At 38.2% G+C, this 15,650-nt stretch overlaps 4 protein-coding genes across 4 annotated transcripts; 2 read left to right on the top strand and 2 right to left on the bottom strand.

Moving 5' to 3' along the window:
* Positions 1 to 244: 244 nt before the first annotated feature.
* On the bottom strand, positions 245 to 1,099 carry LOC119663645. Its single transcript, XM_038073257.1, has one exon. It carries the CDS (start codon positions 1,097 to 1,099, stop codon positions 245 to 247), a length of 855 nt encoding a protein of 284 aa, XP_037929185.1.
* Positions 1,100 to 1,262: 163 nt separating this feature from the next.
* Positions 1,263 to 2,102, bottom strand: LOC119663637. The gene has a single exon (XM_038073251.1). The coding sequence runs from the start codon at positions 2,100 to 2,102 to the stop codon at positions 1,263 to 1,265; it is 840 nt and encodes a 279-aa protein (XP_037929179.1).
* A 2,261-nt stretch (positions 2,103 to 4,363) lies between these two features.
* LOC119663629 (uncharacterized protein K02A2.6-like) lies at positions 4,364 to 6,963 on the top strand. The gene is made up of 3 exons (XM_038073241.1): positions 4,364 to 4,931; positions 4,976 to 5,410; positions 5,471 to 6,963. The coding sequence occupies exons 1-3, from the start codon at positions 4,364 to 4,366 to the stop codon at positions 6,961 to 6,963; spliced, it is 2,496 nt and encodes an 831-aa protein (XP_037929169.1).
* An 83-nt stretch (positions 6,964 to 7,046) lies between these two features.
* Positions 7,047 to 7,928, top strand: LOC119663623 (uncharacterized protein K02A2.6-like). Its single transcript, XM_038073234.1, has one exon. The coding sequence runs from the start codon at positions 7,047 to 7,049 to the stop codon at positions 7,926 to 7,928; it is 882 nt and encodes a 293-aa protein (XP_037929162.1).
* The last annotated feature ends 7,722 nt before the right edge of the window (positions 7,929 to 15,650 follow it).

Below are 15,650 nucleotides of genomic sequence, written 5' to 3'. Positions count from 1 at the left end.
TGGATTTGGAAGCCATTCCTGTCCAGTTTTACCAATAGTTCAGCCACTACCATACTCCACATAAGGGGTGATAATACTCCACCTTGTGGGCACCCTCGCGAAGTATTTGCAAAAATATTACCATTACTGGTCGGAATTTCTACTCTCCTGGTGCGAAGCATCTTGCTCATCCAGCGTGAGAGTGTGCCATTGATTCCTCTTTTAGAAATAGTTGAATCTTCTGCGTTTAGAGGCCCTAATTTCTCTATTGTACAAAGTAAGTTTTTTTCCTATATTCTGACCAGTCTCCTGTTCGCTTTGAGTAATTAAAAAGTCCTCTAACAGTGTTTCTTAGGTTTTTAAGGTCATTGTTCCACCAAGGCACATCCTTGGTGGAGTTAATCAGGCTTAATGGACAACTATCCTCATATGCATTTAGTATGGCACCATTAAGGTTTTCTAGGTAATTTTCTAATTGAATTTCATTCTGAATGATTTCATCTAGCCCTAATTGGACAAGATTGTATTTCAGATTTTCCGTGTAGTTCTCCCAATTTGTTTTTCTTGGGTTCCTTAAAATTTTCTTGTTAATTGGTGAACCTTCAATGTCGAACCTTAGAATTCTATGATCAGACATAGATGGTTCACTGGATACTCTCCAGTTTTTCACAAGCTCACAACCTCGAGTGTTTCCAATAGTAATATCTAGGACCTCTTTGCGTGAGATAGTTACAAATGTTGGTGTATTACCTACATTACATATTTCTAATTTTTTACTAGTTATAAATTCTAAAAGGTACTCACCTCTTATATTGGTTTTAGTGCTTCCCCAAACTTCGTTGTGTGCATTGGAGTCGCAACCGAGCATAAGTGGCAATTTTATTCTCTCGCAGTAGTTTACCAGTTTATCGACCTCTGCAGATGGTACCTGAGTGTCGTCTCCTGGTAGATAACCTGTAGCTACGACTACGTTCCGTAGAACTCCGTTGATGTTAGCCGGAATCTGTATGGCAACGAGGTCCCTGCAGAGAAATTCTGAAAGACAGATAAAGTTGATATTAATATTCAATAAAATGCAGGTTCTTGGTTTATCACATCTTACATCCCAAATTGTCTGCATATTCTTTGCAGTCAAACCACAGATTCGACCCCTGTAAATCCAGGGTTCTTGGACCAGCACTATGCTCAGGTTCGATTTGTGCGTAGCCCTTGCAATAACTGCCGACGCAGCTTTTGCATGGTGGATATTTATTTGGGCGATTCTAGTGCTGGTCATCAGGTGGTTATTCCTCCTTCGTTTCTTCTATCAGACCGTCGTCGATGTCTGACAGAAATATTCTTTCGGAGTCTTCCTCGGACGCCAAGTTCAGTAGAGAAAGATCTAGATTCTCAATGTCCTCACTCTCGTGAGGTAGCACGCTGATATCTTCAATCTTCTCGCTTCTGGTCGCCTCCTCCTCCACTAGTTCCGCAACAGTTGCAGGTATCGTTCCTACAGCTGGTGTATTTTCCCCAGCTAAGTTACTTCTTTCCTTGTTGTCTCGTCCCTTATGCAGGTGAATTGGGACGGAGCTGAACCTGTAGAAGATCCTACAGCCGTTGGTTGTAATGGCTTCCTGAGACCGGTTGTCAATCCCGATTGTTAGGAGTTTGCCATTTTTCAGATCCTTGCTGCTAAAAACTCTCCACAGCTGAGTATGTAGACCCTCATTTTGAGTTATGTGCAGTTTTAGCAGCTTTTCCGTGTCGACCCCTTTAGCTCTTGGGAGGTAGACTGTCAACATGTGTAATTTCGGTATTTTGTCTCCGACACACGTGGTGAGTTCGGCGCCTTCCCATCCGTTCAGCTTAGGTGCCGTTCCATGGATAAAATTAGCCGCATCCTCGTCTACGCAGTCAACCAGTATAAGTCCTGGTTGAAAGTGTATCCCGCTAAATCGTAGCTTGGCATCCCATCCTTTATACATCTCCTCAATGAGAAGTTCCTCGATTTTACCTTGCTCCTCCCTAGAGAGAGTTGATTCCGGGTAAGATTTCGGAAGAATTGCTATTCTTAAGCTCTTGGCTACATTAGCGTAACTGCTGCCCGATATTATTTTTCTCGGTTGTTTTGGTGCAGCCATTTGCGTACCATCCTTTGCTTGTGGAGGTTTCTCATTCCCTCTTCTTTTCTTAGCTGATTGAAGATCGATCGGACTAATTTCTTGGGCAGAACTCTTCTTAGAGTCTTAATTGGCCATCGGCCGATTGAGCGCCTTTTCCTTGGCTGCCTCCGGTGCTAAGCTTTCTTTGAGATAGCGCCATTTTGTACCCGCACCGCTCAAACCAGTAGATTTCCTGGCGTCGCGAAAGCTTTGGCCGGAGGTTAGTCCAGTGCTTGTCGAGGGCTGTGGTAGTGTTTCGATCGTTGCATCTTTTGGTGCAACCTTTGAACCCAGACTTCCTTGACTTCCTTTTCGTAACTAAGTTCCGTTTTTGATTCAGTTGACAGAGAGCTAGTATTGTTCCTGGCTTCTTTGCCCTCTGTACTTTTTTCCGCTTTCCGTTTTGGAAAGGCTGCCTGGCGATCGGTATGTTGGATATCAGGCTCCGACCGATTTACCAGTTTATTTGCAGTGTGTGTTCCTGCTGGTTTTTTTATATTGCTATTATTAGCTGCGTTTCAGCAAACATGATCCGCTCAATGATCTGAATCATCTTTGCTGAAACGATACGGATCACGTTTGAAAATAATTGGCAACGCATGAAATATGCCAGTTGAGAACATTTGTGAAGTGAGAACATTTTGAATACAAAAAATCTAAAAAATGGAAAATAAATAAAATCTGTTGAAATGTCTGAAGTATGAAATGTAAGTTTTTATTTAGTATTTACTTAAAAACTTAAATTTAATTCTATAGTAAATAAATGGAAATTGCAGATTTTATTAGAATTATCGAGCAAAACTGACTTCTCCATTTTCTTTTTAAACACTAGTCCAAGTGTATTAAGCTCAAGGGATGAAGTGCATCAGCATGGATATACTGGAAATTTTATGGAAACGATCAATAATTGTTCCGTTAAAGATTATTTGATTGATATTTACGCATAAAAAATACAATTGCTATATATTAATTATGTTTCATATTTTAATAGATTTGTTAATAAAATCCAAATTGGTATTTGTTTTGGCATACCAAAAGCTTCTGTATGGAGAATAATTAAAAGAACTAGTGTTTAGCTTATATCAATTGCAAAATTTCCGTTCGTGATTGACAGCACACATGTTAAAATAAATGCACCTCACCAAAGCAATTAGGCTTATTTCAAAAGGAAGCATGAATATAGCTTAAACTTGCAAGCAGTTTGCAATGGTTTTTTTATAAACGTGTATGTTGGAGAGCCTGTTTCCTTATGTATTGTTCTGTTTTAATTAAATAAATGTATTCAACTTAATGTTTATATATTCATTTCAAATTAATTAATTTTAATAAATTATCAAACAACACTTTTTTAATAATATTAAAACGTAAATAATTAAAGTAATAATTTTAATTAATTTTAATAATTTTAATTTATAGTAATAGTAATAATTAAAACATTACTTCAAACAAAGAAATAAATAATAATGACATATTAAATAAATAAGTACATAAAATAGTTAATAAATAAATAAAATCAATAATAAATAAATATAAATGTAGATTTGTTTATAATTTTACTGCACCGTTGCATCGCATTGCCAACCTCATTTGCATTAAAATACGTTCCACTTTTATCTTTTACACACATTCCACATTGAACCAGAAAGTGAACCAGATCAATTGCTGGTTCACCCCATTGTTTTTGTCTTGCATGTAAAATTGAGCGGATCATGTTTGCTGAAACGCAGCTATTGTTATTTGAATTATGTTCCATTAAATTCCCACGAGTTTGGGGGAAAGGAGGTCCGCCGTGTCATAGCCCCCGATAATACGGTAAGCCCACAGTTACTCAATGAGGCGGGCAGGTATCATTGAGGTGCGACGCTAAAATACAGTCTGTTACCCCCGACTGCAAACAAGTCCGATGAACACGTGCAAATTCCGGATTGGGAGGGAAAATGGAGGCGGAGAGGGATATGGGTATTGAAATGTTGATAGTAGGGAATATTTAGGAATGGGAAGGTACGGGTTTAGCTCGCATTAGCCGCTATAAGCGTTACCAGGGATCACTACGCGGAGGCCCTCCTTTCGAAGGGGGTGAGTACTTGGGATTAGTCTCACCTGCGAGTCCGTCTAGTGAAATACTAGGATCCCCAATTGTATTTAACATTTGTAAAAATTTAGAAATAAATTGACTTTTGACTTCCGATAAGAATGAAGTTAAATTGTAAAAACACAAATTAACAGTTGGCGACGAGGAAATGGATGCTCAGGCACTCGCGACAGTTCCAAGAGAATTCTCATTAGCAAATCAAAAATTTTTTGAGAAAATATTAAACAAAAATGAAGAAGTATTGAGAAGCGTGATAAACGAGAAAAAATCCGCTAATTCAACTCCAACCTTCCGACGGTTTGAGAAAAATGTTGAAAAGTGGTCGGTGTATATTCAGCAGATGCATCAACATTTTGTGGCACATCAAGTGAAAGAAGATGTATTAAAACGAGCATGTTTCCTTTCGTGGATAGGTACAGAGACCTTTGAACTTATTCAAAAGTTATGTGACAACAATATAGAGAATAAGTCTTTTGGTGAACTACTAGCAAAATTGGATAATCATTTTGTGGAAAAACAGCATATATTAGCAGCACGTTTTAAATTTCATTCAATACGAATGAAAGCAAATCAATCATATGCTGAGTGGGTGGCAGAACTGCGTGGTGCGGCTAAAGAGTGCATGTTCCTATGTACGAGTGAAACTTGCCAGCAATCGTTTATAGATAATTGTATACGAGATATGGTTGTAATACACACACCACACGATAAAGTCCGTAGTGCCGCGTTGCAGAAAACAACAAAACAAACCCATCGCTAGAGGAAGTACTGCAGATAGCAGCAATATATGAAGCAACGGTTAAAACTTGTAACGAAATTAGAGGTGAAGAAATCAGTCAAACAGTTAATGAAGTTAATCACAGTTCAAGTAAGAAAGTTAAACAGAATCGAAGTAATATTAAGTCCCGAAATTCAGTGAAGGGAGGACAATCGTGTCCAGGTTGTGGGAAAGCACATCAAAGAAATCAATGTTATCATTACAAGAACAAAACAAAGTGTCGGTTATGTACAAAGCAAGGTCATATTGCTGCAGTTTGTCAATCAGCAGTGACAGGGATTCAGCAGAATTCTAATTTTAAGGTTCGAAGACAGGAACAAAATAGAGCAAGAGATGTGTATTCTATGAGTGATGTTTCATTTGAGTCAATTAATGCGAATGAAACAACGGAAGTTAAATCAGTTGATTCGCAACTTAGTTCATCTAAAATTTTCGTTGACCTCAATATAAATAACGAAATTTTAACATTTTAAGTAGATACTGGTGCAACATGTTCCTTAATTGGTTTGGCGGCATATAAACAACTGGGTAGACCTTGTTGTGGGCCTACGAATAAAGTTCTGAGAGCGTATGGAGGAGCTGTTATTTTTCTTAAGGGTTCTCTCAGAGTATATGTCAAGTATGGAAATATTACTCGAAGCCTTGAGATTCTTGTAGTTAACGATGAATATGTTACTAACATACTGGGATTGGATTTGTTTACAGTATTAAATTTCAAACTGCAGTTACCTGTTATTGAATGTTATGCAAATAATCCTTGTGGATCAAAGATTATTTGTGAACAAAGTTTAACCGCATCTCTACATGAACTCAGATGTCAACATGCTAACATTTTTTCTTCGAAATTGGGGCGTTGTACGTTGTTCAAAGCTGAAATCAGATTGAAGTCAGATGCTAAGCCTAAATTCTTTAAACCATACAATCTGCCGTTTGCGAAAAGAGAAGACGTTCGCATCGAAATTGATCGGTTGGTAAATATTGGAGTTTTGAAAGCTATCAGAAGCAGCGTCTGGGCCGCTCCTACAGTTGTAGTGTCAAAGCCAAATGGGAAATTACGTATTTGTGCAGATTTCAGAATTGGTGTGAACTCGCAAATTGAGAATGACAGGTATCCAATTCCTAGAGTTGAGGAACTTTTTTATAAACTTCAAGGAGGACAATTTTTCACAAAAATTGATCTTAGTGAAGCGTACTTGCAAGTAGAATTGTCTGACGCAACAAAAGAACTTCTAGTCATTAATACGCCATTTGGTTTGTTCCAGTTTCAACGATTGCCATTCGGTATTGCCAGTGCTCCTGGCATATTTCAACGTCTTATGGAAGAAGTAACCGCTGGAATACCGAACTGTGCAGTTTATTTAGATGATATAATCGTAACAGGTCGAAATAATAAAGAACATTTGAATAATGTTTTCAAAATTTTTCAACGTTTGGAAGAATACGGTTTGACATGTAAAAGCGAAAAATGTAGTTTTGCGCAAGAGCAGGTAGATTATGTTGGACACGTAATCAATGTGAATGGATTAATGCCCAGAGGAAAACGTGTAGAGGCAATCAAATTGATGCCGCGTCCTCGTAATATTCAAGAAGTTGAAGCTTTCATTGGAAAAGTTAATTATTATAACAAATTCATTAAACAGTTTTCCATAATAGCTGCTCCTTTAAATGAACTAAGGAAAAATAATGCTGTGTTTAAATGGACAGCATATCATGAAGATGCTTTTCAAGCATTGAAGAATGCTATGATCAAAGCTACGGAACTCGTTCATTATGATGATAAGAAGCCTATAGTGTTAGCAGTAGATGCATCTAAGTATGGAATCGGCGCAGTAATTTCATATCGTTATGCTGATGGTTCAGAGAAGCCAATCGCATATGCTTCAAAAAAATTAAACAGTAGCCAAGAACGCTATTCTCAAATCGAAAAAGAGGCATTAACAATAATTTACGGAGTGACCAAGTTTAATTAATATCTTTTGGAAGATGTTTTGAATTAATAACTGATCATCAAGCGTTGACAACACTGTTTAATCCGGGTAGAAAGTTGCCAGTGATGGCGTTGTATCGCTTACAGCATTGGGCTATTGTACTTCAAGCATATGAATACATTATACGGTTCAAAAGTTCATCTCAGAATGCTAACGCTGATGCTCTTTCCAGATTGCCGTGTGGGGATGACATACAATTTGATAGAAAGGAAGTTGTGATGTTAGATGATGTCGATACTGTTTATCAAAATGCTGTGGATCACCTTCCAGTAAATGCAACATTAGTAAAGGATATGATTCCTAATGACAACACTCTTCAACGTGTCACCAGATATGTACAAGATGGTTGGCCTGAACAATTGCCGAAATCTGAAGGTAGTATCAAACCGTACTTTAATCGCAGATTTTGCTTATCATTTCAGAATGGAGTGTTACTTCTTCAAGCTGAATATACTAGAGTGGTGCAACCGAATGCACTGCAATCTCAAGTATTAAATTTGTTACACGAGGGTCATTGGGGTAAAGGTCGTATGAAACAGATGGCAAGACGATATGTGTGGTTTCCTCTTATTGATAAAGCCATAGAACGTATTCATGATGATTGTTCATCTTGTCAACAAGGTGCAAGTCAACCAAAGCGAGAATTTTCTGCATGGCCAGAATCTAGTAGGCCGTGGGAAAGAGTTTATTTGGATTTCGCGGGTCCATTCTTTAAACGTATGTGGCTCATAGTTGTGGATGCATATTCAAAATTTCCATATATTGTGGAACTATCAACAATAACAGCTGTAACAACTATCGAAGGTCTTCCGTGCACTATTGTGACAGACAATGGAACACAATTCACGTCCAATGAATTTTTAAAGTTTTGTGAAATGAACGCAATTCAGCATCTCACGTCTGCTCCTTTTCATCCGGCTTCGAATGGGTTAGCGGAAAGCTTTTAAGAGCTTTTAAGGAAGCAGTAACAAAAATTATGAAAGAGGAACAACATATTGACAAAGCGTTGTATAAATATCTTACAACGTATAGAACTACTCCAAACTTAACAACTGATAAATCGCCAGCAAAGTTGTTACATGGGCGGCGTTGTTCCCGAAAGTTATGGAGACTATGAAAACTCAAAATAGAAGCAAATTCGGAGTTGGAGAGAAAGTGTTAGCTCGTAATTATTCGGGATCGCATAAATGGATCAGGGGCGTGATACAGAAATTGCTGGGAAATAAAATGTATTTTATTGAAACTGAAAATAGATACATAAAACGACATCAAAATCAAATACGTCGAAATTTGTCGTCATCGCATTCAAATCAGCTTAGGGCAGATAATATTGATATTGATTTAGATTTCGGTATTCGGACACCACCGGTTGAGGAAACAACAATTACTACTGGATCCGACCCGGAACATAGTCAAACAGAGAAAGACGACAAAATGGGGACCGATGAAACAATAATCACTACTGGATCTGACTTGAAACAAAATCAAAGAGAGAAAGACGACAAAGCGGAGTCCGACGACAGATATGGATCCACAGACACTGATCAGTTGCCAGTTCAATTAAGACGGTCGGTTAGAAGGAGAAGACAACCTGTTCGTTTTAATCTAGAATAAACAAAATTCAATGTCATGTTGAACATTACTTTAGTGGTTTCAAAAATTAGGTCCAAGAGAATGTTGGAAATGTATAATCATAATTGAATAGTAGGCTATTCTTATTTGATTAATTGTATTTAACATTTGTAAAAATTTAGAAATAAATTGACTTTTGACTTCCGATAAGAATAAAGTTAAATTGTAAAAACACAAATTAACAGACGTAGTTGGCGTTCGGAAGCTGTCTCAGGTCTTTGTAGAAAAGCGAATGTAATTAATTTGTGGTCCGCAAATATAGTGCAGTTCCTGCCTTCAATCATATATCTGAAGTACTTAACCGCACTATATAGCAAGGACCTCGCGGTCATACGTACTTCTGCACCTCTGTCAGCCTTTTAGGAAAGAATCCTAATGGTCGCTTTTGTCCGTATACTAGCTGTTGTAGAGCTGCTCTTACTGTGACGTTGCAAGCGTCTACATTTAGTACCACTTTAGCATTTAGAGCCGGTTCACTAACCTCGCAGCATTGACTTAGTCGTTTTTACACATTTCAAATGTTTTTCCGACTTCTGCTGTCCACTCAACTGAAGACTTATAGTTTTTCTTACTACCTTTTATAAACGCGTGCAGAATACCCTGATTCTTTGCACCGTGCGGAAAAAAACACCTGTAAAAGTTGAGTGAAGCGATAAATCTTCTTAATTCTCGTGCTTCTGTTGATTTTTTAAAATTTTTCATTACTTCAATCATGCGCCCCATGAATGTAACCTCTTTCTTATAGAACGCATACTTACCCAAATTGATTAAATCGATTCATTTAAATCGAATGTGGTTATTATTGCTGTCTTAGGCCTATCCTCTTCAGTGACTATGTTTTAGATGTATGCTGTTTTTATGTTGATAGTTAAAATTTTTTTTTGTGTAATATGTTGGTGAAGTCGTGTATGTGGGGAATTGGATATCGGTCTGGCAGTGTTATGGAATATAAATTTCTGTAGTCTTCACACGATCCCCATTTACTACACTTCTTTGCTGCTAAATGTAACGGGCTTGCCCAGTTGCTGTCACTTGGTCTGCAAATTCCTTGTTTTATTATAAATTCGAATTCCTTCGCTATTTCGTATTTCTCCGGATTTAATCGCTGGGGTTTTGCAAATACTGGTTGTCCTTTTGTGACAATTTGATGCTGGACCATTGTGACTTTCCTTTTACTGTTTTTTTATTTAACGTAGCTGGTCCCGCTATTTCTTTTAGCATGTTGTGTACAGGGCTAGCTGCGTCAACAGTACTTAGTTTCATGCAGTGTACCTTTAGTTTTCCGCTGAGTTTTGCGGTTTCTTGAACTGATATGGTTGTACATTTTTCGTGCACCTTTCCTTAAAAGGTAGGAGATAAAAAAAAGATATCACTTCTTTGTACACTTGTTGAACGTCCAACTTTTATTGTCCCTTTGTTCATGTGAATGGTTAGATCTTTTAGCATCTCGATTAGTTCTTTTATTTCTTTTTTCATCTCGACTATTTCGTCTGTTTTGCTATATTGTACTGCTTACACCTTTTCTGTATCTTGCACCTCAATTATTTTATCCGGTACCTTGGTCCACTGTGCTAAATCACCTTCCACCGTTGCTACTATCATTCTAACTGCCACTGGTAATCTCTGCAACCCAGCTCCAACTCTGTTACTAATTTGCACAAACTTTTATGTTCAGACTCAGTGAATTCGTTTATTAAACGTTTTTTTATTTTTTCGTACTTCGATGTTTCTGGTGGGTCTCGTATTAAATCGGTTATGTACTCCAGGTATTTGGATCTAGTCCTGCCACCACGTGATCGAATTTTGTACCATCTCTTATTATGCTAGCGTTTCGAAATTGCGCCTTCATTAGTAGAAAGTAAAGGTCCGGTTGTTTTCGTGAGAAACTTAATGGTTTTATCGACACTGCCTGAGCAGATTTCATCTTCCGCAGGAAAGAAGTCCTCAGCCTGAGTAATAATTTTTTTTAATGCAGTTCAATTTTTTTCTTTTCCCCCATTTGATAGGTAACTTGTCGAAGTGTGGAGGCTTAGTGCTGCAGTGATTCCTTGGATTTCATTAGCGGTGGTGGCCATACAATGATATGCTACCTTCTGACAGGGTTTCCCATGTTAGACAGGCCAGCTGATGAGCAACCACCTAAATCCTACCTGTGTGCATCTGTTTACCCCAAAGTAGGGGTGGCACACAACGACGTCTGTTTTCTCCATGTTAGGGTCTGTCGACTCCGAGTCTTTTTGTGCGTGGGGTGGCCGACTTTATAAAGAAACCCTACAGGGCGGAGGTGGTTTTGTATGACTAATGCCAACTGAAAATTTTAAAGTTAAGGTGCATGGAGTTGGATTCCCAGTACCGGCGGTAGGTGTCAAATGAGAAGAACGCCTAACGTCGAGATCCTGTGACCTCTCAAATTCAAATTCAAATTCAACTTAAATAATTCATACTGAACAGTACTGGAACTTTAAGTAAGCAAGGAACCTTGACTAGGGATGTTAAGGGAAATCAAATCGTATCACAATTTCTGAACTTGTGCATCGATACAGCAATCGACGATGACCCGTTATCACAGGTTAGCAACATCGATGACATCAGTCCTGAATTCAAAAAACTACTACTTGATCCTCCTCAGACCTCCTCATCCAAGGCTTTAAAACCGAAAATGGAGTCGTAGAATGTAGTAACAAAGAAGCAAAAGGTCAGAAATGGCTACAAGCCAGAAATGATGTACCAGGTGTAAACTAATTATTAATAGGAAAGTAAAAAACATTTTATTCAAAGTATTGGCCATTGCTTTCTACACATTTTGACCACCTTTCTGGCAATTTGTGGATACCACACTAGGGTGGCTCAGAAAAACTAAAATGCGATTTTTAATGAGCGCACCCCCTAGGAATATGCCATTGACCAAAAAAATGATATTCCCAAAGTTTTAAAGCAATAGGATTAAAAATGACGTTGCGCCACTCGAGCAAAGTTGGGTTTTCAGGACAAAAAACAGTAATTTTTCAATTCAAGGTCATTTTTATCTTTGTTACTTGTTTCAACACTTATTAATATATACTCATTTGAAAGATAATTAAAATATCTTTTTAATAAGATACTGATGAGCAAAATCGGTTAAAAACTATGCGCAAAACACAATAATTAGTTCAGCGACTGTGCTCTGTTTTCTATTTCATACCTTTTAGATGGCATGCACAATGCAATCGAAAATATTTACAAGAAACATAAATAAAAAATAAAAATTAAACATTTCTACTTAATAATTTATATACATATTTAAGTAGAATTAAAAATGTAGTCAAAACTAGAATTTTTCGAAAACAAAGAGAAAATGGTCGTACAGGGAGTATGACTGAAGTTAATATTCTTTTAGCAAACGAAGCAAAAGCGGCACAGGAAGTGGTTGATAGATTTTACCTCCTCCTCATCTTGGCAACTCCTGTATAATCCACTTGTTGGAACTCGCCACCGTTGGAGCATAGGCGCAATGGCACAGTGCTCCTGCACACGAACTGCAGGTTTGCTCAAACCTTGAAGGCTTTTCGTTTTATTTTTGTCCAACTTAGGCCATAAGATTCTAGCGACCTTACAGTCTTCGCGGTTAGTTTATAAATTGTTAGTCACCGTATTGATTCCCTCTATTATCCTAAACAGTTTACATATCGGTGTATGTATTGAGAGGTCGGCCTCTCCTGTATGCAATTCAGAACCTCTTCTGGCCATCTCATCTGCTAGGCCATCTCATCTGCTAGTTCATTCCCTTCAATATTGCTATGTCCAAGTATTCGAAATGTACTATGTCCAACAAAGAGAGACCTTATGATGTTGGATGCTCACCAGTGATGCGAGTATCTTGGAATTTAGATTCAATTGTTTTCAGTGCGGCCTATCTACAAAAATCGTGATATTCGAAGGACGAATTGTACTTTGTTGTTTAATGTTGACATCTTTCTCGATAGCATATATCTCGCCGTGAAAGACGCTGTAAGTAGCAGGGATTCGGTAGCACTGTCTTATCTGCATATCTTTCGAGAAGATACCTGCTCCCGTACCGCCTTCCATCTTTGAGCCATCTGCGTAGATAGTAACTGTAGAGGTACCGGTCACAGATCCAAGCTTCCAGCTATCTATCTCTGGTTAGATAAAGAGTGGGAACCCACTAATGAAGTTATTTTCCTCAAAGAACCTTATTGATTTCGTGACCGAAGAGATAACAAATTTTTTTGATCGTTTTTGCCTATCTAATAGTTTTATCAGTTTCGATCCATCGCCATGGATGGAGACGCAAGATTATAGAGATGCACTTGAACTCTGTGCCAGACTTTATATGATAAATGATTGAAAGAGGAATTAGGCTTATGATGGATTATAATTCGATTTTGACAAAATATGAAGAGGAAAAACAATATGTTCTGCAAGTAGTCGAACATTATCATAAAAATTATCCTTCACATAGTCAGATTTATGTCATAAAACATAATAAACACAATATATTAATTACTGAAAAAAAAAAGTTTTATTGAAATTATAATTTTTTATAAATAATTAACTAAATCGTAGCATATACCAATTACGTAATTGTGCATGCCATCTAAAAGGTATGAAATAGAAAACAGAGCACAGTCGCTGAACTAATTATTGTGTTTTGCGCATAGTTTTTAACCGATTTTGCTCATCAGTATCTTATTAAAAAGATATTTTAATTATCTTTCAAATGAGTATATATTAATAAGTGTTGAAACAAGTAACAAAGATAAAAAATGACCTTGAATTGAAAAATTACTGTTTTTTGTCCTGAAAACCCAACTTTGCTCGAGTGGCGCAACGTCATTTTTAATACTATTGCTCCAAAACTTTGGGAATATCATTTTTTTGGTCAATGGCATATTCCTAGGGGGTGCGCTCATTCAAAACTTCATTTTCAATTTTCCCCCTTATAACGTGAGCCACCCTAATACCACACCAAAAAAATTGTTCGTCTTTTAAAGCAAACCAACACCCAATTTTCGACCTCCTCATAGGAATCAAAGTGCTGCTCAGCTAATGCGTGTCCCATCGATGAAAACAAATGGTAGTCGGAAGGAGCCAAGTCTAGTGAATACGGTGGGTGGGGTAGCAGCTCCCAGCCAAGTGTTTTGATTGCATCCTTAACCCGTTTTGCTTTGTGTGCAGGTGCATTGTCATGGAGCAGAATTACCTTGCCGTGTCTTCTGGCCCATTCTGGTCGTTTCTCGATCAATGCATGGTTCAAATTTATCATTTGTTGTTCATAGCGACCAGCATTGACGGTTTCACCAGGTTTTAGGAGCTCGTGGTACACCACACCTTTCTGGTCCCACCAAACACACAGCATTGTCTTCTTGCCGAATCGATCTGGTTTTGCAGTCGATGTTGATGGTTGTCCCGGATTAACCCATGATTTTTTCCATTTAGGATTCTTAAAATAAATCCATTTTTCATCGCCAGTAACAATCCGATGCAAAACCGATTTTCTTTCGTGTCTTTGAAGCAAAATTATACAAGTGTTTTTTCGGTTTTCCATCTGTCTTTCATTCAATTCATGTGGCACCCATTTTCCACACTTTTGGATCTTTCCCATAGCTTTTAAACGGTCAGAAATTGTTCGTTATGCAACATTTAACATTTCTGCCATTTGCTTTTGACCCACAGTGTCATCTCCATCCAATATCGTTTGCAATTCGGCGTCTTCAAACTTTTTTGGCGGTCTTTCACGTTCTTCATATCTCAAATCAAAATCATTATTTCTGAACCGTTGAAACCATCTTTTGCATGTTGCTTCTGATATAGCATGATCACCATATGCCTCGACAAGCACTCGATGCGAGTCTGCACCACTTTTCTTCAAATGAAAACAAAAAATTAATACTTTCCGCAAATCATCACTTTCTGGTACAAAATTCGACATTTTTAACACGATGAAAAAATATGAGATTGTCTGTTCAATGGCTTGATGTATACTAAATATATTTCACACATGTCATAGCAAACAAACAAAAAGAAATAAAGACTCGTTCACAACAAATGATCCCTGTCGGAACATTTGTATCTTTACGCTCGCTTCATGCCGGTACACCTGGTATGGAAGGGTACCCTCCTCTTCGTCGGGCAAAGCCAAAAAAAGGGCACGGTCCGAGGAAGAGGCACATAAAGATTCAAAAAATTCAAAATTTTTGGTCTTTTTTGAATCTCCAATGGAGCTCCAAGTAACCATCATAGACAAAGTTAACACTGATGGGAAGATATCGCCTAAGAATTGGATTTTCTAACGCGTAAAATCGGCAGGTTCGGCACACTCTTGCAGGGAGCTCAACTCGAAGTAGTTCCACGCTCTCAGCTCCCTATACGCTCGATTGTTTCTCTATGGATCCCACCTCCGGTTCCGGACAATGACGTCATTTTGAAAGTCATCAGACATCTGAAAACATCTGGATGGCAAAAGGAAAGGAACTCTCAAATTCGGGTTAGGTTCTTTAAAGGTTCGGGTGCCATATGACAGACCTCAAACCATCGGACGGAAGGCTGGAGGTACTGCAAATTAACTTGCACCACTCCACCCTAGCCTCGCTCTGCCTGATGAAATACCTCGCGGACCAAAATGTGGATGTGGCAATATTCCAAGAACCATGACTTGTCAAAGGCAAGGTCGGTGGACTTGGACTAAACGCTTATCATCTCTACACTCCACACACACAAGGTAAGATTAGAACCTGTATAGTTGCAAAGAAAAGTCTTGATATTTTTCCGTTAACTTCTTACAGCAATGAAGATCTCAGAGCGGTTGTATGTGAACAAAGACACAGGCCCAACTAGCTGCTAACGTCCGCATACTCTGCGTAAAACGAAGAAGACCACCACCAGCAGCTTTTCGAGCACTGACTGCCTATGCCAAATCGCTGGGTCTATTTCTGGTAGCTGGCTGCGATGTAAATGGACATCACGAGCACTGGGGTAGCAATGATACCAACAGTAGGGGTGAGTCCATTTTCGATTTTATTCTTTCCACTAACCTAACT

The sequence above is a fragment of the Teleopsis dalmanni genome, chromosome 1 (genome assembly GCF_002237135.1).
Source record: "Teleopsis dalmanni isolate 2A chromosome 1, ASM223713v2, whole genome shotgun sequence".
Taxonomy (NCBI): Eukaryota; Metazoa; Arthropoda; class Insecta; order Diptera; family Diopsidae; genus Teleopsis; species Teleopsis dalmanni.
Note: the sequence above shows the minus strand (reverse complement) of the source record. Positions and strands in the feature narration are given on the sequence as shown.